General features: G+C 52.6%; 7 protein-coding genes and 1 non-coding gene across 8 annotated transcripts; 5 read left to right on the plus strand and 3 right to left on the minus strand.

Moving 5' to 3' along the window:
• The first annotated feature begins 855 nt into the window (after positions 1-855).
• Positions 856-2253, plus strand: B0H65DRAFT_115101 (uncharacterized protein). The gene has a single exon (XM_062820641.1). It carries the CDS (start codon positions 1045-1047, stop codon positions 1921-1923), a length of 879 nt encoding a protein of 292 aa, XP_062684641.1. The 5' UTR covers positions 856-1044; the 3' UTR covers positions 1924-2253.
• On the plus strand, positions 2008-4050 carry B0H65DRAFT_115160 (uncharacterized protein). The gene has a single exon (XM_062820642.1). It carries the CDS (start codon positions 2269-2271, stop codon positions 3868-3870), a length of 1602 nt encoding a protein of 533 aa, XP_062684642.1. The 5' UTR covers positions 2008-2268; the 3' UTR covers positions 3871-4050.
• Positions 4051-5359: 1309 nt separating this feature from the next.
• On the plus strand, positions 5360-7742 carry B0H65DRAFT_115090 (uncharacterized protein). The gene is made up of 3 exons (XM_062820640.1): positions 5360-5555; positions 5634-6720; positions 7043-7742. Exons 1-3 carry the CDS (start codon positions 5451-5453, stop codon positions 7303-7305), a joined length of 1455 nt encoding a protein of 484 aa, XP_062684643.1. The 5' UTR covers positions 5360-5450; the 3' UTR covers positions 7306-7742.
• Positions 7743-8415: 673 nt separating this feature from the next.
• B0H65DRAFT_419855 (uncharacterized protein) lies at positions 8416-11135 on the plus strand (the record flags this gene model as incomplete). Its single annotated transcript, XM_062824240.1, has 4 exons — positions 8416-9245; positions 9328-9653; positions 9733-9822; positions 9895-11135. The coding sequence occupies 4 exons, from the start codon at positions 8416-8418 to the stop codon at positions 11133-11135; spliced, it is 2487 nt and encodes an 828-aa protein (XP_062684644.1).
• Positions 11136-13313: 2178 nt separating this feature from the next.
• Positions 13314-13401, minus strand: B0H65DRAFT_t126. The gene has a single exon. It is a non-coding gene; the product is annotated as a tRNA-Tyr (tRNA).
• Positions 13402-18274: 4873 nt separating this feature from the next.
• B0H65DRAFT_457618 (uncharacterized protein) lies at positions 18275-18725 on the minus strand. The gene has a single exon (XM_062826363.1). It carries the CDS (start codon positions 18704-18706, stop codon positions 18491-18493), a length of 216 nt encoding a protein of 71 aa, XP_062684645.1. The 5' UTR covers positions 18707-18725; the 3' UTR covers positions 18275-18490.
• Positions 18726-20506: 1781 nt separating this feature from the next.
• Positions 20507-21472, minus strand: B0H65DRAFT_506776 (putative regulator of conidiation; the record flags this gene model as incomplete). Its single annotated transcript, XM_062828089.1, has 1 exon — positions 20507-21472. One exon carries the CDS (start codon positions 21470-21472, stop codon positions 20507-20509), a length of 966 nt encoding a protein of 321 aa, XP_062684646.1.
• Positions 21473-25237: 3765 nt separating this feature from the next.
• On the plus strand, positions 25238-26796 carry B0H65DRAFT_115319 (uncharacterized protein). The gene is made up of 2 exons (XM_062820643.1): positions 25238-25718; positions 25774-26796. Exons 1-2 carry the CDS (start codon positions 25423-25425, stop codon positions 26426-26428), a joined length of 951 nt encoding a protein of 316 aa, XP_062684647.1. The 5' UTR covers positions 25238-25422; the 3' UTR covers positions 26429-26796.
• The last annotated feature ends 386 nt before the right edge of the window (positions 26797-27182 follow it).

Consider the following 27182-nt stretch of genomic DNA (forward strand, 5'->3'; position numbering starts at 1 on the left):
AATGGGAGAGATTCCAGCATCCGGCAGAGTCTAAAAAGCCCCTGGAAACTCGACGATGGTGAGCGAGAGGTTGTTCACGGTCTGGCCGCCCGCCCGCCGGAAATGCGCTTATCTTGACCCCCACAGTCTTGTTCCTCGTCATCCATGTGGCTTTGCTTTGTGCGTGTCGTCTCGCCCGTCGAGTGTCACTCTTCTGATAAAGTCGCAGCACGAGGGCCTGTGGTTGGCCAGACGCTGGTAGGCCCCCAACAGCGCACAGATCAGGTCCGCCGAGTGACCTTGATGGACCTTTGGGACCTTGACGGCTTCGCGGGTGCCATCCTTGCTGGAGCCCCGGTCGTTAGAGTCGTCCACCCGCAAAACCCCCGCTTCCTTCCCTGTCGAGTCCACTTCCTCCCACAGGTTCATCCACATCCTTCCTCCCACTCTTGGACCCACATCGGTCACAACTCACAACGGGCTCTTTCTCTTTGGAACCTGACTCCAGTGTTTCAATGCCTGCGCACCTGCCCTTCCGGAGAGGTAATGGATTGCAACCCTCGTCCGGGTGCCCGTCTTCAGTCGACAGCGACATCTCTCGACGTCCCGAGGGGGGCAATGCCAGGAACGGCAATGCTCTGACAAGGACCGCAGATGCAGATTGTACCTTGGCCAAGTACCTGTCCATGTCGTCGTGGTGATGTGGTGGTGGTCATCGGTGGCTGTTGTCTCTTCCATTTTCCCCCAGGGGCGAAACTGTGTCCAAGGTCACCGACGGATATCAAGTCCCGAACATCATCGCCATCATAGCTTTACCCCCAAAGCCCCCCGAGGCCCCGTCCCACCTTCCCGCAAGCAGGACTCTACGCTAGAGAATGCACTCCATCGGGAAGAAGGCCGCGGTATTTGGATTGAGTCTACATCTACCGAGGCTTTATGTAGAGCACTCAGACGCCGTTGAGGTTTCCAGACTCTAACCGTCCAGACTTTGATTTTGGTATTCAAAAGCTAGAACAAGACTTTCCACGCCGTGGCTGGAGCTGCTGCATTATTGGTACCTCGCTAATGCCGGTAACCCGTCTCACGCCTATCAAGACCCTGGTCCCGCTGTCGCAATCTATCTCCCTCATTCAATCCCTCCTTCCACTCATCTCAATTGAGGTTTCTCCCATCCCGTCTTTCTACAACACCTCAACCAGTGAACAGGACCACGAGCCCTTTGTCCTGGGCAAACCATACCGGGAATCCAAATCCAATCATCCCGCCATCGACTCAGGCTTCTTTCTGCCATCGGCCATCATATCTGGGTCTACAGGTTATCCCCACCACCACGCAAGCGCTGATCTCCTCGATCCAACTTGTTGGCCGTTTTGCCCGTCGGTCCCTGCGTATACCTCACGCCCACGTACGTACATACCATCAGATTCACACCGGCGTGACCTTCACTTATCGGAACGAAAAGCAAACGTCCAGCATCCCAGCATCCCATCGCAACACCCGGGGCGGGCCCCTCGCCAAGTAGCAACCTCGCTGGGCATATCAAGATCCACGATACCTGCTGCACCCTTCCTGCCTATCATACCTCTCCCTCTCACGACATCCAGGTCCACCGCCAGATTAGACTTGTGCCAGATTGTACCAGATTGTGTCAGATTGTGCCAGAACTCCATCGACAAGAGGGACCAGCCAGCCAGCCCCCACCGCTTCACAAGTCACCCTTTCGCCTGTTCCTGGATCCTCATCTCCCCCTGGCTGCCTTGTTTTGACCCCTTCGGGCACACCCCGGCCATTTCGACTTGTCGACCGATCCACAGACGCCCTACCCAGCGATCTTGTCCCCGGCCGGTGATATACATACCCCCCGTACGGAGCCGCTCAAAAGCCCAACGGCATCCACCCACACTGGACCTCCCGTCCCCCCGCGGTTTCCACTTGTTTCGCTAAAATACCGAGGAACCCTGATTATTTTACCATCCAGTTGGACCCGTGAATGTCCAACCTCTTTCTTGCCTAGCTACCATTCCATGGACCTCCGACGCTTCTCGCATCAGCATCTCCTTGCCATGTGTGAGCCTCGATAGTGACCATCAAGAACAGTACCTTACCTACCCATCTACCTTACCTTACTTGCTGACGTGAGCCGGCACCACCACCCTTTGGCGTCATTCATACACCACGTCACGCGATCCTTCCACCATTATCATTCATCCTAGCCCTGTGAAGGAAGGGCATTGTTGTTGGAGTTAAGAGGTCGACGGGACGACAGTCGTTCCGGGGAAGTCTACGGGCATGTCAGCCAAGTCGTCCCCATCGCCGTTCCAGGCGCCGGCCAACAACCAAGTGGACGAAACCACGATGCCCAAGGGCCATTGTCGATACATCCTATGCGTACCAGAGATCAAGGGCCACCGATGTGCCTGTGTCGGCTTCTCTCACAACAAAGGCATTCCGGGTGCGACCTGCGAGTGTGGTCATCTGGCCTGTTACCATCAGAAGGAGCCAGACTCGGCATCTGGCGACCAAATCGAACTGCTAAGGAGGCGTATCCAGCTGCTTGAGGAGCAGCTCGCTGGAGGTATTGGCAGCAGGTTGTCTGACGTGGAGCACGACCTGGAGAAGACCAGAGGTATCGTCAGCAGATTGACGGACGTGGAGGAGACTTTGGAGAAGAGCAGAGAAGAATTCAGTGAACAGATCAAGGGGGCATACCGGAATATGAGCATCAGTTGGCGGTCGATCGAGCAAATAGAGCGCAAGACTCAACACCAGGACGAGCAACTGCGCCAAGTGTGCGAGAGGTTGGGGGCCCATGATGCGCAGCTTGACAGGTTGCATGCAGGGCAGTTGGAACTCAGGGACGCCGATATCAGCCTCGAGGAGCGGATCGAAAATATCGCCGAGACGATGGAGGAGCTGGAGGACGCGCAGGACGCACAGGACGACCATCTGGCCAGACTCAACGGGCGTCACCCTCGAAGAAGGTCAACATCCGATACATCTCGCCCAAACTTCCCTTCAGGCCCTTTAGGCCCTTTAGGCGGTGGCGCGAATCCCTTCGACAGTCACGGCCACTCCCATGTAGCGCAACCACCCGTGCAAAGAGGACATGGCGAAGGATCCGGGCTCGACGGGACTCTGATCTCCCACCCTACGAAAACGCCGCCGCTCTCTGCCCGGTCGACGGGTGCCTGGACCGTTCACATCTCGCTGCTTCCCCATGCCCGTGTGCCCATGCCGTTCGAGAGGAATACCAACGCGTACCAGCGATGCCTATCACGAGGTCTCCACCAGATGGTGGCCGTCCATGGGCGGGACGCTGCGTCATTCATCAAGGCCGTCGAGAAGGCGTTCGGCATGTTCCTGAAAGGTCGTCCGTGGATGCCCCTCCAAGCCAAACTCTGCGACGCCGAGCCACTCCAGGGCCTTCCGATGTTGCGCCAGCTTGAAGCTTCCCTGGTTGACTCCAGCTACGACCACGACTTCCTCCGCCAGAACTGTGCCGTTTGCGACTCGAGTGGCATGATGGACTCGTTATACATTGCAATGCGGCATGACACCATTTCATGGCACACGCTGAGGCATGCTCCTGTATTCATGGAAGATCTCGAAGCTGCGTGGGCATACGACCCGATGCTCGACACGGATCCTTTTGACGGCGATATGGCCGTTGACGACAGGGAGCGGCCAGCGGCCGGCGAGATCACCACGGTATTGCCTTCTCTGGCGCCGTCGTCCTCCCTTAAAAGGTCTCGTGCAGAGATGTCTCGCTCCAATAGCTTTGGGGCAGCCGCTCCTCCAGTTGACGGCGAAGCGACCCGGGCAAAGCGGACTTGCCCAGCACCACCTTCCAGCTCCATCTTGGAGCTGCGAAGGCACGTTGAGACGGCATGACTGGAAGAGGATGTACGCTTTGCAACTGAGCTGGATGAATGACCGGCGCTTGGATCAGGGCGGTAGAATAATCTTATAGACTTTTCAACTTTATGTGCCCAGACGAATATGTAAGGAAGGAAGGAGGGCATGTATCAACATTTTTTCAACAACAGGCGTTTGACAGAGACGGGGAGGGGGCGTATTCTCATATATTTGGCGGGCTTTTTTCGGGTCGAGAAAGGGGTATCTGGTAACAGGATTCACACGGTCACTTGTCCAGCATTCATCCTATAGGTGTTGTGTGTGTGTCGGTGTTTTAACTGCATTTTGTTGGACTGCTTATCCCCTTGGGACTCCGAGTTCGAAGCCAAATAACTTTAGGGATCTAGCACAGATATTTTGGGACGATTTAGCTGGAAGGAGGCAGGTGCGTGATGATGATGGTGATGATGATGGCAGAATGAGGAGTGTATCAATGGAACTTGGAAGTTGTATCGAAAGAAATCAAAAAGTTTCTCCCCTCTCAGGAGTGCAAACGAATTGCATAACTTTAGTGACACTGCTGCCAAAGAAGGGTGAGAAATGTGTGATATTAGAACCATCACTTCCATAAGCATGAGTGAATACCCGAGAAAACAGTCATGGCTGACAGAGTCTGGGAGGGAACCGAGTAAAAACCAAACAGAAATTCGGCAGTATTTCAAGAGGAAAAGGGCGGTCAAGGCTTTGTCTCACAGTCAACATGGTTTGTTCAACACACAAACGTTCGAACTGTAAAGTTCTTGGAAGTTCTTCCAACCTCACTCAGCTGAGGCTCCCTTGGCGAACAAGCCCCAATTCGGGACTTGGGGACCGAGAGTGTCTGTCATGCCTCCTCGAAGTACGTATCGGGGTATTCATCCTGTGGTCCTTTGGGCTAGATGCCCGGTGTTTGTGTACCTTAAACTAGTGGCAAGTAATTGTAGCATCTTGGCATAGGTAAAGACTTTGGTCAGCTGCATCTCGTCCTTGTGTTTCCAGACGGAGCAGTTGGGTTTGGTGGCTGTACCGAATCGGATGAGAATAAGTGAAGTTTAGTTGCCGCCAATGTTTCCGTCCGAAGCTCACCGAAGTGCTAAGTGCCAAACCTCAAGTGGTCAAGGCACACTGCTCCACTTTCTGCCCTACGGCAAGCCGTTGGGGTTTGGGGTTGGATGGAACTTCTTATCGATAGGGGGTGGGTCGGGTCCCGCAGCACCCTAGCAGACAAGCGGACTCAGACGTGCCAGCCGTGCCTGGCTGGGCTTCTCGATCCAATTCATCCACCGACGACAAAGCCAAGTCACAACTTGAACCCTTTCCACTTCCCAGAATCGCGACGACAGATCATACGCACCCATCGGCTGTACGATTCACCCGCAACGACGGCGATTTAGTCTTAACCACGAGTAGTATTTATTACGCGGACCTTCTGCCACCCCCCGATCTTCAACTGTTTTCCTTTCAATCAGCAAACCGGCAGCAATCGCAAACCTCCAGTTGCCGCTGTCTGCGCCCAGACGCGAATACAGCCTTCTACCATCGCCATTGGTATCACATAACCCACTCAGTCTGCAGTCATGGACTTAGATATCGAGATGGACGTGGACGACGTCCACGACGTCCAAGACATCCCCCAGATACCTGAGGCATACACACACGACATCATCACGGGCGAGGAACAGGTTCGCGCTGGCACCATTCCCTACCTTTCAGCTCAACTGAGCCAAGACAAGTCACTTATCAATTATTCTCCTCTACAGGAACCCGGCGAGATCGATGACGACGCTACCGATAACGTCAATGGCAGCGGCGACATTGCCCAATCCGATAAGACGCTCGTCCCTACAAAAGTTCACGTTCGGGGTCTCGACACATTCAACCCTCAAGAGGTCAAAGACTACGTCTCCGAGCATTGTGGATTGACCCAATTCGACAGAGTGGAGTGGATCGACGACACCAATGCAAACCTTGTCTTCAGGTCCGAAGCTCTTGCCCAGGAAGTTCTCGTTGCGCTCGCATCGGTCGCTATTGCCGACCCGACAGCACTACCGCCACTGGAAGAAGTGCCCTCCAAAGGCTTCTCGGGAAAACCAGATAGCGTTCTCTTCGTCCGCTTTGCCGTCCAGGGAGACAGGAAAGTTGTTGGTGCTGCGGCCCGCAGCCGTTTCTACCTATTACATCCAGAGTACGACCCAGAGGAGCGAAAGAGGCGTGGCGAGTTCAGGGACCGGAGGTACAGGGATCGCGATGATGGCCCACGGGGCAGGAAGAACTACAGGAACGACCGGAACGACCGCCGCAGAGAACATGAGGAAGAGGAGGGTGAGCCGTTTGACGTCAATCTTTACGATGACGACTCGACAGCACTAGGCAAGCGCGTCACAAGGCCCGGTTCGACACGTCCTCAGTCGCGGTCTCGGCGCGGCTCGGTTTCCAGCAATTTCTCGACCGAATCTAACAGATTGAGGTCGTACTCGCGACAGAACCGAGAAAAGGAGCTCTTCCCTGACCGACGCCGCTCTAGATCGCCACGCCAGCGCAACCGATCGGCATCACCTCTACGAGACCGTGACAGCGACGCACGGATGGATCTGGACGCCGAGAGAGACAACAGATACAGGGATGCTGCTTCGCTACGTAGCCGGGAGAAGGGTCGGGCGATCAAGGAGCGTTTGGCCAGGACCGAACCCAGAGACAGAAGCAGAGGAAGCGACAACACCACCAAGGAGCTTTTCCCTTCCAAAGCCAACAAGCCCAAAGAACTCTTCCCTACCAAGGTATCTTCGACAATTGGCAGCAGAGCGCAGATGGATCAAGTGGAGGAGGACGTCGGAAAGTTGGCAAGCGGTATGTTCGACATTTCTTTAGCAACTTCATTTTCAGCAGTCACGGCGGAAGCAACGGTATCGCATCACTTCTCCAAGCAGGAAGGTTTCTCCTTGCGGGGTAACACAGTCTTTTCGACGCTTTTGAATCTAGAAAAGACCGCCTCCCCTCACAAGTAGAGCCCTTCCTCCTTGGCAAAGTGGTGCGGGAATGCGGCATCTTTCAAGACACGGCTTCGCATATCACCATATGAGAAACGCCCAAACGCTACAGATGACAAACGCTTGAGTCAAAATTAAATAACGAAACGTTTTGATGAATCGATGATTAACGACATGTATAGCAAAACTAGCAGATCGGATTACGCGAACAACGACGACAACGACACCCGCTGGCGGCTTCAGCATTCGCGGTCTCGCGACCAAGAACATTAACACCGACCAAGGGTTCAGGATCAAGGGGACAGGGACGACAAGCACTACAGTGAAAGAACTATTCCCGGAGAAGTTCAGTGGAACAGGAACCAACGTAGGAAAAGAATTGTTTGCTGAGAAATTGGAGGGTAGAGGACAGAGGAGGCGGAGAGCCGAGGATATGTTTTACTGAGGCGGAGGCGCTTCTGAGGAGGAATAGACTGATTCATGCTTTGGCCAGGGGACACCTGAGGCTTACATACTCGAAGTTGGAGCTGGATCATCGATATTTCTACGGAGGGGACAGAGCAAGACGCTCATCCATGGCATTGTGTTTGTCTGGCCTTTTATGGACACCGCGGTATCATCGGTCAGTGCATGCCACTTGCGGCTGGCTTTTCCCTATCAGCCTCTCAACTTGGAGCCCGGACACAACCCCGAAGAAGGTGATAGTTTGAAGGGTACGATTTGGTGGAAGAGGTATTTCAGGCCAACTAGGAAAACAATCGTGGCTTACGCTCAGCCCATAGATGAGATTAGGTCAGTGACGGTGCAGCCAAGCAGTTGCAGACTGGCTAAATTGTATAATATCGACAAAAACTTAAAAGAAAAGGTTAACGCTGACCCGCTAGGTCGGGAAAACTGCCAGTGATGAATTAGGCCGCAAATCATTCTGCGCACAATTATTGCAAATTCGTGTTAACGATTGCGCGTGCCAGCAATGAGATGTTTGTGAATCTAGTTGGGAAGGCGGTAAGGTTCATGAAACAAACTTTGTCATATCCTTGTGGAACAAGGAAGGAGCAAGGAACACAACAAAGCTGAAAGGAAGGAGCGCAGTTTCAAGTTGCTAAGGTATCCATTCACTGCTGTGCCTCTCGTTCGCTTTCATCCGAAGCAATATCTTCATTGCTGCCGGCGAGTGCGGTTGGCAACTTGACCCAAACGGATTGTTTTGGCATCAAGCTCTGTTATTACGAACCCTGTCCGCATCCCGCTTTCCATCGGAATCTGATTGATTACCCTCTCAGCTCAACCGCATACCGCATCCGAACCATATCGACTTTCCCGTCGCTCTACCCCGCCAAGTGTGGCACATTCAGGTCACTCAAAACTCGGTACCACTCAACGCTTTCATTCGCTCTCGCCTCTGTTCACGACGAATCCATGTTATGCTGCTAGGTGGTGAGAGGACGGTGGCGCGCAAACTCGAGCTAACTAACTACTCACCCGCTCGGAGGAGTTCCGCCAGAGTTTACGTTCGGTCGGCAGCCAACATCGAAAACCGTGCGTAACGAGCGGGATGGCCGACAGCACCAGCTGGCTGCGTAGATTCCAGCAATCTCGCGCGCAACCTCCCAAACAACAACCGCAGCCCATCATCACTTCTACTTCGGAGGATAGCTTTGTCACAAGTGTAACGACCATCGACAGAAGTGGGAACGCCTCGCCTTTATCCCATCCTGCGGCAATCAGCAAACACCACATCAATGGCGGTGGCATCCGCGTAGTCAGCAACGCCGGGAGCGGAAACGGAAGCGGGAGCGGGGGAATCGGAGGTAACGCCACCGGGACCGGACCACTACCGCAAATGCCGCCGCCGCCGCCGCCCAAAACCCCCACAGCGGGTGTCTTCTCCTCGGGGGCTTCAACAGCAAGCTTACGTCGACCATCACTGCCTCATCAGAAATCGCCAAGTGATAGCAATGTTAACGGCACAAGCAACCGATTACTGAGGTCGAGGCCGTCTGCAACTTTCCAACGAGTCTCAAGTTTGCTTAATCTCGGAGGAGGAGGAAATGGAACGAATTCGCCCTCGGCCACCGCCCCATCGTCACCCTCGTTTTCTTCCGGACGACCTCGTGAGGGAAGCGGTGGCAGTACCAGCCGCTTTACCTTCTTCCGGCCCCTGACGCCGAGTGCTGCGGCAGCACCGGCACCGTCGCTGAGTGCGCTGCCGCTTAGCAATTGGAGTGCAACGAATGGAGAAGATGAGGACGACTGGCTTGGAGGACTGAGGCGAAATGCTGCTCGGGAAAGCCCCTGGCATAATCCCAACTTGATGCAGATGGCGGAGACGTTGCAGGCGGTTATGATGACGAAGGGGGACTCGATGGCTCCTCTTCCTGTTCAGTGGGTCACTTCTTGTTTTTCTCTTTCTTTCTTTTTTTCCTCGGGACGATGAGGAAGTTGCTAACGAGCCTTTACCTGAAAGATATAACTCGCTTGTCCACAACGTACTCGAGGGCTTCGCACACCTCACAAAGCGGTTGCAGGCCCTAGAGCAAGAGCTAGCTGAGCTCAAGAACCTTCGAGAGAAGGAACTCGAGCAGTTTCGAGGAATCAGCGAGGAGTGGATTCAACGGGAGGACGGCTACAAGGCGGAGATCAAGCGGCTCGAAGTCGTACTGGCTAAGGAGAGCAAAGATGGCCTGGCAAGCGTTACGCTGGCGAGGCAGGACACGCTCATTGATCGGTCAGGCAGCAAGAGGTTCCAGGCGAGGTTGAAGAGGATGAGTACTACCGCTGACCGGGATCGAGGTATGTTGGGCGAATCAGTCGACGAGACTGTGCAAGATTGTGAAGAGTTGATGGAGTGATGTTGACCGTTTCTTCACAGCAGGAGAGAGCGATTATGATGAGGACAAGGTGGTGAACGAGCGCTTTGGAGGTGAGACTACCAGGGATGGAACTCGCTATGGGATAAGAGGTACGGGACCTCATGGCTTTTACTTCCTAACGATAATCGATGCAATTTACTGACTCTTTCTTCGCTTCTCAGAGAGCTCCCTGCGTAACCTTCCAGTGGACAATGATGTCCGCATCAGTCAACTGGTAAAGAAACGAGCGGCGGAGGACAAGCGGCGGCGTAGATCACAATTGCAGCACTCTATGGTTCCTTCTCCTCCTTCTGTAGAAGAGACTCTCGTTGATTCATTATCGTCACTGTCGCCTCCGTCACCAACCAAGCCATACAGTGGCCCTCGATCGAGCCAAAACCAATATATGGGCTCCGTAAACAGCCAAATCTACAGTCCCTCCACATCCAGTAGCTCCACCGCGAGTACGGCCTCACCAGAGGCAAGCCGTAGCTTGTCTCACAGGCGCAACATCAACAATCTCGTAATCGAAACCGGGGACGTATCCACGGCCGTGAATCCACGACAACGGCGCATCTTTTCGTATATCGAAGGCGAGGCCGAGGTGCTGGGAACGGCCAATACTGCTTCAGACGATCGCCAGCACCCATTTCAAGACTATTATGAGTTTGCCAACACACTCAGACAGCAGGAGGGCCGGAGTGATACACAACCGCTAGCCGGTACAAATGGCATTGACTTACCCGACCGTAACTCAACGTCAAAATTGCTCACAACAGCGGAAGATTTTATGAACAAGCCATCATCAACACGCCCAGCGGAAGAAGACTCGACCACGTCCTTCATGGGTACTTCTTCAAAATCCAGTAACCTCACAGGCCTCACTCCCTCCAACTCCACCGGCTCAGTGATCTGGGTAGGAAAGCGCAACAGCAGAGCAGCAGCCGCTGCGGTCACCTCCTCCTCCGCGGCTGAGGTTGACCAACCCAGTTACTACGAGACGAGTGTCGGAGTCGGCGTCGGCGGCGGAAATTACGAGCTTGGAGAGATAACCAGCACTACCGCGGTAGAAGTACCCAGCACAAAATACTACCACTACAGCCCGACGATGACAACGGCGACGGCCACAAGCCCAAGACTAGCACCAGAACTTGGACCAGGATCAGGAGCAGGACCGACCATACCTCCCCGGACTACCTCCCACCAGCAGCAGCAGCACAAAGTCGGAAGTGTAAGTCCTATCAAGGACAGGTTTGAGCAGCTGTTTGAGCAGCAGAAACAGCAAAAACAATCACAACCTCAGAATGAGACGAGTCCCGCCCGTGTGGCAGCGGCTCAAAAGGGAGACAAAGACACAACAAAGTCTCCGATGAACAAGAATCACGTCTCAGCGACAGTGGCAATGTTTAATGAAGGGACTTAAGGGGATCTGCGTTGAGCCGCTTAGCCGCTTAGCCGTTGAACCTTTCTTCTGGGATAGGACCTGGGAGAGGACTGTTCTGTTTGTGGGGATTATGGAGTTTGGTTTGTCGTGTTTTGTAATGAGGGCGTTTTGAGGAGGGATCAAGGGGGAAGGAAGGATCCAAAGGATCAAAGGAAGGAGGTGGCAACTGGTAATGGGTTACAGATGAATAGGTGACTGGAGCTCCGGGGAGAGAGGGGATATTTGCTGGAAATTGCTGCTGGTCATCGGATTTGTTCTTATGAGGGCGTGAGGGCGTTGTAGGGATAGGCCATCTTGATACCTACGCACGTTGTGGATTCACGCATCTACCTTAACCTCGGGGGAAGGGAGGTATATCAGTGTGGGGAGTATCCAAGGACTAGGTCTCCTCAGGGCAAGACTGTCAACGGCTCTCACGCGGGGGCAGAGTGGCCAGCGGATTCACGATAGATTACTCAGCGGCGGTACGAAGCGTTTGATTTTCTACACTCCGTTATGGAAATACTAGCGCAAAGATCGGATCTCCACCGGTCTCAAAGCTCGAGATTCAGAAACTCGGCGTAGTGTCCGTCTTTTCTCACTAGACTAAATGTCCACACACACACACACACACACACACACACCTGCGATGTACCTTTGAACAGTCAAGTGGCAAAAAGACTTGAGATATTCACGGTCCACGCTGAGGCATGTGAATGAAGGACTAGTGTCTCCGGTTTAAACGTGAACAAAGTGAGTGGCGAACTTGTCTGGCCCTCTCTATGGGAAGGGAGTACCGGCGCTGAGTAGGTACTTACTTACCTCCACTACCTCGGGACTTCACGGAGGAACCTAAATTTCATACTGTCTATCTATCTAATGGGTCTCTCGGCTTTTCGTTTTGAGACGACTTCTTGAGGCCTCGCGAGTGAGTAGGTTATGTACCTAAGTAGGTGTTGTGTAGATAGCTGAGGCAGAGGGATATATCTACGATGTCCAGCTGTATATACATACGTAACAGACACTTCACTTCACATCGTTGACTTCACACTTATACCCTTCACGTAACGTTTCATTCACGCCATGTACCAGCCCGTCAAGAATTTCGGTCATGAGAACAAACGAACACGGGCTCCTCCGTTAAAAGAAATACTTCCCGAACTCTGAAGAGGCTCTCCGCCGTGAAGTCAATAGAAAGTGTCAGGGGTAAAGTGGGTCTCGCCATCTCTTCCTTCTAAGTCCTTGTCCTTGAGTTCTTACGAGTGGTGATTGGGACCTGGAGACACTCACTCATTACTTGGATGCCTACCTTAATATTTGACATTGCAGTACATGGAATGCTGGCTATGGTTCTCTTACCCGGTAGATAGCCTGGAGTGGCAAGTCGGTACCCGTCCGGGCCGTGTGTGGATGGATGAGTACCTAGGAAAGCGTACCCCGGAAGAGGAAGGAAGGAGAGTGCGGACTGATGAAGAAGCTCGTAACCACAACCATAGCCCCGGGACCGAAAAATATCTAGTGCAGTGACGGCGCAAGGCGGCAAGGACGGAATATGCGCCGCTATCGGCTATCACTACGTATTAGGTAGGCATGTGATGCCCAGCAGATAGACAGGCCCTGTACTTAGGCAGGTAAAGCAGGCAGTATGTATCATGGGTGGAAGAAGCAAAGATGTTGTCATGTGCAATGATGATGGCGGCAAGGATGGGATTATACTGGATAGGGGTTCGCGAAACGGTCATCGTATCTCCATGGTTAAGGTACGTACAGTGCACTATGCACATCTGAAATTACATACCATTGTGATCGAAAATAAATACACCATGAGATCTGAAAGTGAGATCGTGCGAAAGAAGTGGAGAAAGTCCGATGATGAAACGAGAGTATGATACAGAGTCAAAAGGTTCGAAAAAGCCAAGGGAATGAAATAGCAAAAGAAAAAAAGAAAGAGAGAGCCATAAGGGCAAATCCGAGATTTGGAAACAGAAGAAGAAAAAAACGACAAAAGCAAAAAAACAAGCAAGCAAACAAGGGGAAACGGAAAAATTCCGGTTTCAGCTCTCCAGAATTCCGCGTTTTGGGACAATAGAGGAAGGTTCGTTGTAAGAGGAAGGAGGATGAAAAAGCCAAAAAGCAAAAAAGAGAGAAGAGAAAAGAAAAAAAAGATGCAAAAAGATTTCCCCTCGACCGGAATCGAGCCGGTGACCTTTCGGTATACAATCGTACAATTACAGCCGAACGTGATATCCAACTACACCACAAGGGGATATTTTTGTCCCTTGAAACTTGTGCTTAAGTACCCTGTCCTGCTATTGCAGTGCATTGTAGTGATGCAACTCGGTCACAACAATACATACACCCTTGGTTGTTGTTTGGTGCTATGACCACAACTTCCACAAAGTGATGATTGTTCGGTGGTTTGATAACCTGTAGTGGTTCTTGCTTATCAAGAAGAGACATTCGATAGAATTATTGTCAATTGTCACCATAGCACAAGCACAGACACGGAGTCCCACTGGATCTCTGTTGGTGCAACAACGCTTGACGCTTGTTTGCAGCGGGACACACCTCACACCAAAGTCAAAAATTGAGGCAGATTTGGTGACACAAGGTTTTGTTGCTGCTCATCAACTTACTGCTGGTTGGTCGGTATTGTGTGCGTATAACGTCTATCACCGAGAACTATTTACGAAGTAGCTAGTAGGTGCCGTGTGGATGTCATCAATAGCAGCTGCCGCCGAGTCGGGACCGGGCTTCCTTGCCGGTGGGTAATCTTCCTTTCGATAGTGTAAACATGAAAGTCTCTTGTGTGAATAGTTTGCAGCCGGGCAGGAGTGTAACGTTGAACATGATGGACATTTTTTCCCCATGTGAATGGCGGTCGGTACCGACTGTTGCCGGTGCTGGGAAACGGATGGTCGGTACAACAACAAGGGGACTCTCCGGTGATGTCTCATCCCACTTTCACCGACTTTGCACTAGCAACGTCTTCGATGACGAAAGCATGATGGTAAAAGGCTTGTTGATGGGATTGTAAGGTAAGATCGTTTGTATCCATCTTTTTGATTTCCCGATCCATTGTTGGATATCAATTCAGTATCTCCACCTCCACCGGATGATGGGGGTGGAATAGAGGTTGATTCATTGTTGGATATCAATTTAGCATCTCCACCTCCACCGGGTGATGGGGGTGGGATAGAGGTCCGTTGTTGCTCGGGGTTCGGCCGTTCGTTTAGTTCGATTACTTCTCGGCCATGAGGCTGTTGGAATATCCAGTAGCTAGGGGACAGGTGAGGAACCCTTTAGGGACCAAACAAGGGCGTACGATAGGTCAGGTCGGAAAAGGCCCATTCTCGACCAATCCCTATCGGGGATCCTCTTTCGGATACATCTAGATCCGCGAACTGAAACCTGGTAGATGACGAGATAGGCGCCGCTCTTCGGCAGTCTCGTAACGGACGCCTCATACCGAAACACATCGGGCCTGGGTCCTGGGGGAACCCTGGGTACCTGGCTGCTGGCTGGCGAGAGGCCTGGCCTGGTGATCGCTGCGCGCCGAGCAGTAGGTACACCGGGCACCGACAGGTGCGGAAAGGGAACCAAGCACACGTTGTGGTACAGTGGTACACACAAGACCCCTCGCCCAGCAAAGAGGGTCAAAAAGACGGAGCATGGAACTTAGGAAGAACGATGGAGCTGTCCCTTCTCACCCCCTTGTCCTGCTGAACCTCCCATGCGCGAGAGTGGGTTTGCTGCGCAGAATGGGATTCCCGAAAGCGTTGTTGACATTGCCTAGTGCACCGTTTTGTCTGGTATTGGCCCTTGCATCTGATCTCCCCCCCTACCAATCGCGGGGGTCACGACTCCCAGAAGGATGCTTGGATACCAGGCGCCGCGCAAGGGTGCCACGGTCAATAACGGTGAGAGCCTGCTTTTCGGTCCGTTTGAGGGGCCAGCGACACTGTGTTCAAGGTGAGACTGTACTTGTTGCAAGAACGGAGGCGCTCTCTTCGTGCGACGCACATGGCAACAAGGGGGGTATCTCTCCGGGCTTCAACCCGATCGGGGGGCTCGGGGGGCTTGTCAACAATGTATTTTGTTGTTGGTGAGAACAAACAAAACTGTGTTTCTCGTTTGTGTGTGCCTTGCCAGGCGCAAGCTAGTAACCGACACCGTTGGGACTAAAATCGGCGGGCTTTGTTGGACTTGTCGTGGTGGTCGTTGGAAGCGCAAAAAATGGTTCAGGTTCCATCCATCCAGTCAGTCAGTCATCCAGTCGCATGAATGATATCGGGTCGATGGACCAATGGAGGAAATCCAAGGCGTGGAGGACCAGCAACCAAACGAAATCCATGCACACATACGGTAGAATCCGTACGCACATACGGTAAACCCACTTTTTAAGGGTGTGCAGCCAATCAGAGTCCTAACCACGAACCTTAAGTCGCTCGACGACGACGACGAGAGCTTTAAGTTCATCCTCCCTACTAATCAACAACAGATGGCTCACGGAACTCATTTGCACCGGCAACGCGGTATAAGCAAGGTCCTATAGTTATGGCACTATCTTCAGTGCTACCCGCAGAGATGGACCGTTTGGTGGGCAGTCTTCGCTTGCACGAAGATATGATGGGGCAAGTACCTTAAAGCCAGGACCTCCAAGCCTTACACAACGCAGCCTTCAACACCCTCCCCAGCATTTGCAGCAAGGCCCAGTTCTCAGCTAGAGGTAGACAAATGGCCGAATTTCCAACTTCGAATAACCTCGTGAAAGACGATGGAGATTTCGTGAGGCGAGTGCAAAACTTGGTGGTTTTTGGTGACCGTGTTGGCTTAGAGTGGGTTACCGTATGTGCGTACGGATTCTACCGTATGTGTGCATGGATTCCGGCAACAAAAGGCCACTCTCGTGTCACGTCGGCCGGATCTGAAGGTGCGATCTTGCATGGATAGAATGGGTTAAAATGGGTTAGGTGCTCGTCTTTGGGTAAAACGGCATCCTACGTATACAGGTATACTTGCGAGGGAAATGCGTAATCCGTCGAATTAGTGACGACGGTGATGGGAGTGTTGTGATGCAGAACAGGGACAGGGCGCTCTTCGTGCTGGAGCGCCGAGAATAGCCAATGCAATATTTACATTGCATTTGCGGGATCTACAGCGGGGAGCACAGACGTTTGGGTACGTTTGGTGATGTCGACGTTGCGCGAGGTCGCCGACCTGGCGTTCCCGACGTTGCACTTGGTCCCCGCTTCATGGGTTGGGGCGTCAACCCCCCCCGTCGTGTCTCGTCCCACCTCAACCACCACCTTGCGGCTGCCGACGAGAGCTGGATCCTGGCTCTTAACACAACCGTTTTATCGTCCCCAAGTTTTTACATTTCGACTCTGTAATGGCCGGCCCCCTTGCCGCGGCCGCTCCCTTTCTGGGTGTCCTTGATGTCGGTTTCGGATTCGTATGTGTATCGGCTTGTAACGCGGGGTCCTGTTAGTGGTGCCTTCATCCACTCTGGCTGCTCGTCCTGTCGAGTGCTGTTCAGTTCTCGAACAGGAACAAATATCGAGAGCCTGATATAGGCTGGGCTACTGCTACTGGTACCCTGATGGTGGGAAGGTGATGCGATGCTAGGATGTTGGATGTTGCTGTCAACGCCTGAACGTTCTCGAGCTTCTCTGCAATTGACAGCCAATAAGACACTCGCCTAAGGAACTTCGGAATTCGCTTCAGTTGACTCTGGATTGGATAGGGGCTGCATGGTGGAAGAATGGGTTTGGTGTGTGTAACTCACTCGCTCACTGTGTTGTGAAGAAAAGAGAGAGAGAAACACTGAATCGAGTTCACAGACCAACGGTAAAACGGTTCAGGAAAACGGAAACGAGGTCCCCAAGAGAGAAGACGGTTCGTCCGAAACTGGATTGGGAATGTTGGCCGTTCACGTCGATCAATCAGTGACGCTCTGACGTCCGCGTTGCAACCCTGTCGAGTCTGGACCCCCGCCAGAAAAGGGAGCCGATCCGCCGGTACGGCTCTGGCGCCCGTGCCACATACAGATGGACGGGACGGGACCTGGGACTGCGTGCGGTCGGGGAACTCTTATGCGCTCCAGTCTAGAAAACACTGGCCGTCCTTCCACCGCAACGGCACGGGCGGGCAGTAACCCTCGCAAACTCACACCGTAACAGTCTCATCATGCCCGTTCAAAGTTCCATCTCATGCATCCGTGTCCGGGTTGGGTCACCCCCGGTTCCCATGGTGTCAGAGCGGGTGAATGGATGGCAAATGGTGAAGATGTGCAGGCATCGAGACATCAGCATCAGCATCGACATGAACGTCACGCATGGCTCCCATGGGCATCATGAACAAGGGCATCATCTCCACGAGGCGATTCATGAAAGTCCCACGATAATCTAGTGCACGATATAGTCGATAGTCCCACAATATGGATCCAACTATGGAGTCCGATCCCAATGCCTTCTCCAGCGCTGCAGAGATCGAGACTAAAAAGGAAATGAAGGAAGAAGCTCGTTCACAAGTCCACACCACAGCGATGCCATCAACTGGAACACCGTTACGAATTGTGGGGAGGGATCTACAGTCCCGTCATGCCCCCTTTTACCCACCGAGCCACACCTCCCTCTTGGGTTTTCGGTTTCGGTTTGATGACGGTTTAACGTGTTCCTGGCAGAATCCTGGGCGCCAACACGCTCGCGAACTTCCACACTAGGCCGAGCAAAATACCCGCCCAGGCCACCATTGCTGACAGGCAGGAAGCTGGAAGGCAAACCAGTCTAAAAAATCCATCACTATCACCGACTTTTCGTTTGGGCCAGGAAAGCTTGCTTAGAGGTACCTTACTCATGGCCACACCTCCATAGTAATTCATTGCGGTGACTCGTGGGAAATGGAAGGTAGCTGCACAGTGTTATCCTCACGCTGAGTTACAAACCGAGAGATATTTTTTTTTTCTGTTATATCTCCGAACTTTGTCAATAAACCCGATGGTATACCGAGAAATCACCAAGTTCCCCACCCTAAACTCAGATCTTCATATCGATGTTTCTAGGTAACTTTTGCTAACTAATTGCTAACCGGCAACTTCCATTTTTCGCAGCGCTATCTCGGCGACAGTGGCATTTTCCGGCACCGTTCAGGCCGTTGAAAGCTTATCTGCCCCTCTTTCTTCGGGCATCATCTCACAATCTCAGCTTGCCGGGTCCCATCCCCCATCCCCATCCCCATCCCCATCCCCCATTACCATAACCCCTTGTTCAATCTCGCCCATGCTGCCCACATGTAACCCGATCGACCGAAATCTATGTACTAAGTTTACCCTTCAGCTACCCCGTCGTTGTCTATCATGCTCCGTTTTTGTAAAGCCGAGTGGGTGAGCTGAACCCCTTCAGAGTTTTTATATGTCTCCGGGCCCATGACCCCTGTCGCTCATCCAGACCGGGGATGAAGTTTTTGAATTGGGGGTTGTTTTGCAGTTTTGAGCGAGCGTTTTTGGTTTCGGATCCAACTCCGGTCGTCTCACAGACCACACACAACCACCACAAGCACAGGAACCACATTCAGAACCACAATCAGAACCACCTTTCAAGAATGAAGAATGCCATGATGGAGTCCCGTAGACTATGGAACTCGCCGTCGTGCATATGTAACCCACAAAACACCGACATTTCCAACATCTCCGGTGTAAAGGTACGCACGGGCTAGTGCCCAAACCTAACCAAACTAACTAACTACCATTTCCCGCATCGCGAACACGAACAGTGGACACACACACACACACACAACAAAAAACCGTTCCGCTTCATGCAGTTCGTTAGGAGCAAAGTGAAACTAGCTTCACCGTTGCTAGTGCCAATGCTTAGTGTCCGCTCCTTCCACTCCTTCCTTTCCTTTCCTTTATTCCCGACTCCTCAACCCTCTCGTTCTCCATCCGAGTTGCCGGCCCCTCCCCCTTTCGGAATGACGTCAAATTTCCGTTGTCAAGCAGTAGCATGTGGTTTCAGTTCAGTTATCTCTAGTTCGCATGGTTTTTCCTCAGCCTACTATGTGGAGCTCTTTGTGATTTTTTTTCCTCATGAAATCGGTGTGCGGTTGTTGTTGTTGTTGTTGTTGTTGCTGTTGGTGACTTGTGTGTGAAGTTGTCGGTGGTCATCATCCTCGGTCAAACTTACCCTTTTCTGATTTATCGGGAAAAGGAAGTGAACACCGAGAAACAAAACATTTCCTACCGTGAATACATATGTCTAACACAAATCTTCGAAAAATCGGAAAATCGGGGATTAAAAGAAGCTGTACCATCGAAGATGAGAAGAACAAGGAGGCGTTCGAAAAAAAAAAAATACGCCAGACTCACAACGCCAGAATCAAAAACACAAAGGTAAGAGGGGGGAGATTAGAATTGCAGAGGCAACCGATTTGTTGTGTGTGTGTGTGATCTAAATTTAGCAATTTGCAGTTCCTGGGTAGTTGGTTGCACAACCTCAACCTGAACATTGAACACTTGAACCCGGGGAGGGGGGGAGGGTCTCGTATAACACGACATTTTTCTCTACTTGAGGTATCCTAGTTCGTATAACGGGAACACAAGAAACGGGCATTTTTCTGAACGCTGGTAAGGACTGGGGTCATGTCATGAATGAACCTACGGATGACCCCTTGGTTAGGTACGGAGTCTTTTGGTATGCAAAGTCGTAAGCCAATTTATCAGCTCACCGGCTGGATCAACTCGCAATCATGTTCACTTTTTTACTGTTGGACGCAGACACAGGACAAGATAGAACAAGCAAGAGCAGACTGCACTCTAGTTTGGTTTGATCTTTGGTTGATTTGACCGATTGATTCTTCTTTTGATTTGGAATACAACATGCAGTAAATCATCTGCTGATGTGGGGGTATCTCAACAATAAAGAAATGTTCTCGTCCGTCCGTCCGTCCGTTCATCAGGCCATCCGACCCTTGATACAACAAAAGATGAAAAGGAAAACACCGACTGACTACCTGATTGTAGGTAGTGCGGGGGTGCGTAATGTGTTCTATCCATCCGCTATGCCCAGCCCAGTTTTTGATTCCTTCCTTTTCCTGTTAATTACCAGTCATGGTACATTGATGATGATTGAGCTGTGAAAACAGATGAAGCCCCTTGAGTGCGGTGATGCCACCATCAAGCTCAGGGTGGATGCTTTACATTGTTCTGATCTGATATACCATGTTAGTTTCGTGCTTGCTTGAGAAGGGGATCATGATCAGGAAAACTTACCACATGTTATCATGCTCACGCTTCGATACACTCGTTAGCCCGTGGCTCTTAGGATGTTATGATATTTGTTTGTAGTGGATGGTTGTTATTGTCTTCCATTTGCTTAAGAGCACAGGAGACTCGTGACAGGAATCCTGGCATGGTTCTTCTCGTCTCGTTGAACCAAGGCAATAGGCGAGCTAGGAGCCGTTGGGAGGTACTCGGTGGCAGAAGGGAAGTATCCCATTGATGACTGCTGAGGGAAAGGAAGACTGGGACGACGGTAGGCCGCAGGTGGTGCGAAAGCCGCTAGCTGTCGGCGATCAAACTCATCCAAGTCTCCGATGGATGAGGTAGTGGGAGAGGGCAAGGTGCTGAATGGGGCAAGCCGCCTTGATGTAGGTGGTGTCAAGAGCCGCAGAGTGTTGTCATTTTGGCACTCGTTTCCATCATGATATCCATCGGTAGTGGGGAAGGTATGTGATGGAGGGAAGGAAGGAGTGAAGGGAGTGGTGCATCGAGCCTGCTGCTGTTGCTGCTGCTGCGGCCTAGAAGGGAACCACTCGATGGACTCATGGACGCGGTGATGAAGGCTGTCGTTGAAGCTGCTGGGGCTGGATGGCCTCCTCGATCCCGTGTAGATGTCCTGGGGATATCTGATGGGGCGCTGCATGTGTGCTCTTGGCGGTTGTCCGGGGCTGCTTCTTAGAACGTCGGAGGCAGACACGCGTCTTGGTGCGCTCTGTCTCCTTAGCTGGTTCTTCTTGCGGTTGTTGAGGCCATTCCAATAGTTCTTGACGGCGTTGTCGCTGCGACCCTGGAGCTTCCTGGCAATGTCTGCCCAGCGTGGGCCCTTCAGATCCACCTCTCTAACGATGATAGCGGCCTCTTCCTGTGTCATAGGTCCGTGGTTCAGCCCTGGCTTCAGGTTTTGATGCCATCGCTCTCGGCACTGCTTGGGGGTTCTGGTTCCGAGAATGCGGGCAACGTTGACCCAGTTTCCCGGTCCTAGGTCCTTGACCAACTTGATGAGTCGCTGATCCTCCCCTGCTGACCAGGGACCTCTCCGTTGGTCGGGCATGTTAGACATGATGGTCGAAAATGTCGAAGAAGTGGACGACAGTTTTGGTGTTGGTGGCGATGGAGATTGATAATGTTGTCCTTGTGTGGTGCTTTGTTGATGTCGAATCGGGGTGGATGTCGATGACTGTGATGGATGTTTGATGGATGGTTGAAGGTGGTGTGGGATGGAGGTTGGGGATGGGGGGGAAGATAAAGTAGTTAAAAGGGAACGAGGCATATAAGATGACTGGCCGATCTGAAGTGGTGTGTGGGATGATGTTCTGAGACGGTCTAATGCCACCGACGGACGCTAGTAGATGACGGGATGCGAGGAAGAAGAAGTTGGGCGCAGGCCCAAAATGTCATGTATGTACTAGCCTGCTGGGTATCGGCTAGACCATTTCACTTGCAGGTACCCAAGTGCAAGTCACGACTGGACCTCCCCCCCCCGTTTGAAGGAACAGATTTCCACTTCCGGTACGAGTCTCAGCCAGGGGTCAATTGGTGTACATAGTACGAGATGGGATTCCGCATACCAGGCCGTCCACTTCTCAGCCCCTTACAACGCAGGCAGCGCGGACCAAAACTCGTTTATCTTGTCCAGAATTCGTAAAGCTCGTCTCTACTTCCGGTTGACAAGACTGTGCAGATACCTTGCTGGCGGAGTCTGAAAAATGCCAGTGGCTTCCTTGACCTAATTCGATGTCTGAGAGTCCAGGACCGCCCCTTGTCTGATATGCTACCGTAAGCTAACGCAACCTGAATGCACTGGGGTGCCCACCTTTAGCGCAGCCAGTACCGGTTACGGAAAGCGAGCAAAGACCAAAACGGTCAGTCCCACTATGACGTCTACCGGTACCGGTAGGGGCTGTAATGAAAACGGTGAGTCTGTCTAGACAAGCCCGGGGGCCCATGCTGGCCTAGTTTTGCTTGACAGTATGCCCCTGGAACTGATATCCGTGCGTGGAGGAGGTACCTGAAGACACGTATTCGAACCGCCCCTGGATTGAGGTGAGGAGGCATAATTCGAAAAGGAAAAATAAACTGAGAAAGACAGAGCCTCCAACTCATCTCACTCACTGTTTATTGAAACTGGAGAAGTGGTGAGAGGTAAGAGGCACGTGAGAAACCTCAGTGTCCAAGTCCGGAGCCCGTGCACCTTGCTAAATTGTTAGTGCTGCTTGGGTCTGATTGGCTGGATGGTCAGGTCAGCCAGTTGTCCCTCGTTGGCAGCCGACCGAATCACTGTCCTTCTGTTCACAGCGCCTTTTCCGGTCGCAACCACAATGAATCCCAAGACAACTTAAGCCACGCCATTTCCCTGGATTGACAAATCTACGCGCAAGTTTGATTCAACCCTTTCCCGTCTATTCGATCAATGATCCGCAGTAAAGTGACAAACGAGTGCTAATCTGCGTTTGATTTGCGTGTGCCTAGAGATGTGTCTGCTGCGTAGGTAGCACTTGGTCGCATCCTGATGTCCGTAAAGCTGCGAGCCCTCAATTCGCTCGATCCAATAATATTGACAGCACATCCGTCCAGTACATACCCTGACCATGGCGTTCCCGGGAACTGCCAAAGCCGAAGCTTGTGTGCTGCCTGGGACCTCGAGTGACGATCAGACGCTGTCCGATTGCCCAGTCCTTGCTCAGCGATCGCAGAAAGCCCAGTTCAGGACCGGGAGACCGAAGGGGCCCTTACCTACCTCTGGGTAGATAGGCCTACCGGTGTCGATACTCAACAGGAACACAACAGCAAGAATAGCAGGGAAGGCAGGATCGCCAAAACCAACCCGAATCGTCCACTGAACTCGGGGAGCGCTCGCTTGATAATCTTGAACCCGGTCCATCCACACCATTCCGCTCCGCGTCCGTGATCCGTCCAATCCATCGCCCACCCAAACTGTCGGTTGCATCTGATATGCCAAACCCCGGTGTTGGGGACGTCCATTCCACTGCCCCGGTGAGGAATCGGGGTGAGATGGGAGAGGGACAGCACGGTATGTACCTACACAGCGCTACTGTATATATTGGAGCGCCTGGGTGAGAGAGCGCTCTCACAGGCATCCTTCCCACTGGCCTGGTACCGTACCTATTCTCGTCAGCCATGCATCTGCTCACACACATTGGCTGTCTTCGTCCCCCCTGGCGAATCTTTGTTACGGTAGACGAGGACTCGGATTTGCTGCCGCGGATTATCTTGCATGTCCTCTTCCAAACATGCCTAAGGACGGATATGCTTGATGCCGTGGTTCCCTCTGCTCGCAGTCAAGTTGACTCTTTCTCCTTGGCCGAGGCCGAACTGGCGGTGGGCAGCTCGGTCCAACTCCAAGGAGAAGAGAAAAAAGGAAAGAAAACAGAGGGCAGGGTGAACGCTGACAGGCCAAGCACTCAAGTGAGTTAGGTTACACGGCGGGAATCGCTAACCCATCGCACCAATCTTGACATTACTACGTATACATGTCGGTAACCTTTGAGATCTGGGGTAGTAAGGCGAACCGAGCGCTAGCAAACAGCGGGCGTTTGGCCTTTACAAGCCCACTAAGCCCGGATCTGAGGGTGTCGTGAATTCCGTGCCTCGGCTTGGGAGGGAGATTCCGCTGTTTTTCCGTCCGCTTGTTGCTAAATCCGGACAGAATTGATTAACTCCAGGGGTTGTGTGAGCAGTGGCTTTAAAGGTCATCAGCGTGACGGGATTCTAGCGATCCAGTAACTTGGGTTCCCGACCGGTTAAATGCATCGGAGCAGGGGTTCGGAGGACACAACGGCGCGCGTCCATCTCCCCAAAGCTCAACGGTTAACGCACAGTATGTAGGCAGTGTGTCAGTCAGCGAGCCAGAGTTGGCAACGCTTGGACGCATACCGTACCGACAAAAATCGGACGCAAAGGAGACGAACAAGCGAACAAATTCGCATGGTGATTGGAATCGATGTCCGGACGGAGCACTCCGAGCCCGCGCCGTATTGTAAAGATAATGAAGCCCCAGGCCCGTATAACGAAGCTCGCGCCGGAGGAGGCATGTCTGCGGTTCTCGACATGGCTATATCTCCGGTGCGTGGCTTCCAACCTGAGACATGAGAATTCTACTGTGTTTATAATGTCGTACATTCTCGGGGCAAGTTTAGCCTCTACTAAGCAGGACAAGCAGCCCATCTCTACCATCTTCAACGACCCTATACTGTACACACGATACTGTACTCCCGCTCACATCATAGCAGAAACGGAACAAACACCCGGCGGCGCGTTTGACGTTGACCAGATTTGTTGCAACCCACTGAAGCAATCACGGCTGCCTTGAGCTTCCGAGTCAAGCTTCTGTTCAACATGATGGAAGTTGCTGTGCCCTTTCCCCGCGGTGGTCCCAACTCGTCGGGATCGTCGGGGCCTGGACAATATGGAATGTACCTTCCCTATAATATCGACTATCTCACTCTATCTCACTCATGATACTACCACGGCATATGGGGTAAGTCGTCCCTTCCTTGTCTACGCAATAATACCTTGGCCTCGAGGTCGGACTGCAGCCAGTGAAACAGCTGTAATTTGGCAAATCATAGCAGGACCACGTTATAGCCCAGTCACCCTTCCCAGTCGAATGGTACCCTGAGGACTCGAGTCGCTCTGGCAGACTGGCACCTGACGGTGATGGACACAGGGCACACTGAGGATACCTTACCTAGGGCAGGGCAGGGCACAGGACCACCTCAGGCACAACACAGTCTGACACTCCAAGCTGTCGATATCCATTCAACCAAAATGACTTGCAGCCGCATTGCAACAATGATTTGCGTCTCGTCGACTACCCCACTGCCAATCCAGACCATCATCCCGCCGTCCGTCAACTCCAACTCCGGTCGAGTCTCGCTCTCGCAGTACCTGGGAGCCTGGGAGAAGTGGTTGGACTTCAAGGACTTCCGTCTCCAGTTTCATCTGCCTCCGATCGCCTTGTCGTCACGGCCTGCAGTCTAGGTTTCCACCATGACCACGGTACGAATGCAACCTGCAAGTAACGACTGTAGAGAGAGCAAACGCACACATACTAATATCGATCCAAGGCTGCCAAGATGGCGGAACAGCGAGGGAAAGATTCCGTGTCGAGGAAATGGCTGCAACTTGCACCGAATACCGGATGGTCGCGATCCTGCTGAGCTTGCGTACAACTACCACATCTGGGCATGCTGGACTGAATCGGCCAGGCCAGCGAATAATCGCTCCACACGTCTCCATCCAAGCCATGAGATGCCGAGGAGCGAGCGGGTGCTAGACGTGCTTAGGTGCGCCCCCAACATGTCGCTAACGGAGGCGTTGGAGTGTTGATGTCAGTCGCAGCTCCAGCACACATGGAACATCGGCATGCTTGAAACTGGGGACTGGGCGAGACGGAAACCGGGCAAAGAGGTCACCTCCACTACCACGGGACGATCCCCGGACGGACTTGGGCACCAGTCCGTCTTTCGAAGGAGTCCATTGTCTTCCCAGTCGAAGCTCGCAACAGTCGCCGACTCGCCGGTGCCATTACACTGCTCCACAGCCACGGGCTTCCCCATCCACGGAACCTGAACGGACCAGAAGTCCGGGGAAACGGTCCAAACGGAATCAAGTCAGCCACACTGGCAGGACTGGCGCACTGGGTACGAATACGATACGGCTGCGTGCCAGCGGCTCGGGCACCACCCTCCCTCAAACCATGTGGCTAAAGCCCGACTCGGCGACCTGGGACCCAAGAAGGGGAGCGATCCGTCCGCCAAGCTCTTTAGCGTTGACGCAAAAAACCGTTGTCACACAGCTTCGGGTCAAGAGGCGTCCAATTATGGCAGGAAGATCTTCCAGGTGGCGTTCCTTGACTGTTGCCCGTAATTCCCTTGTCGACCCCCTTGCCCGCTATCGATCCCTACCGTCGCATACGGTCCACTCACCCACCCTGCCCCCTAAACCTTTCCTGGCGATTTCTAGCGAGCGTTCAGCTGAGGCTTTAACGCCCTAACGCCCAAATGGGGAAATCTTCAACGCCCTTGTCGCTGGTCATCTCACTCCAACCATTATCATCCAAATACGCTGCCAAAACGGCCATTACATTGCGCTCTGCGGGAAGAAGAGAGCAGCAAGTCTAAGGCAACCCAACCTCAACAAGTCAACAAGATGATGGGATAAACAAGTTACACTTCCCGCATCAGAGACAATAAGCTACCGAGACACACCGGAAACCGATAAGAGATGAGGTGTCGCTATGTATGCATAGTAGTACCGGTGGAGGAAGTGCCCTGAAACCTCCACAATAGCGGCCTGGGGGCATGCCTGCTAGCACTTCACGGGGCTTCCCCGTCACTCACTGTAACGGTCCCCCCCCGTCGTTTTGACGGTCACCCTGGCCTTCCACTAAACCTTCTTGACGATGAACTTGCGAGTGCTGGAACCGGAGCGAAATGCAAATGTAACCTTGGATACGGCAGCACCACGGTAGAAGTAACCATAGGTGAGTATAACTCCCTACTCTAGTTCTCGAAACTGACAGTGGTAACAAGATTGACTAACATGGAATAGTGGCTCATTATATTTCACCACCGTACCCGAAAGCCTTAATCGAATGAACGAGTCGACGATGAGATCGAACTCCAGTTAGCCGGTGGATGCTCAATTCCACACGGAATACAAGATTTATCTCCATGCGATTGCCCCTACCCCATCAGCAAGATATTCTCATGAGGGACCGACCACCCTATCATTCTGGTGGCAGGAGC

This window comes from Neurospora tetraspora, assembly GCF_033439725.1.
Source record: "Neurospora tetraspora strain CBS 560.94 chromosome Unknown B0H65scaffold_2, whole genome shotgun sequence".
Taxonomy (NCBI): Eukaryota; Fungi; Ascomycota; class Sordariomycetes; order Sordariales; family Sordariaceae; genus Neurospora; species Neurospora tetraspora.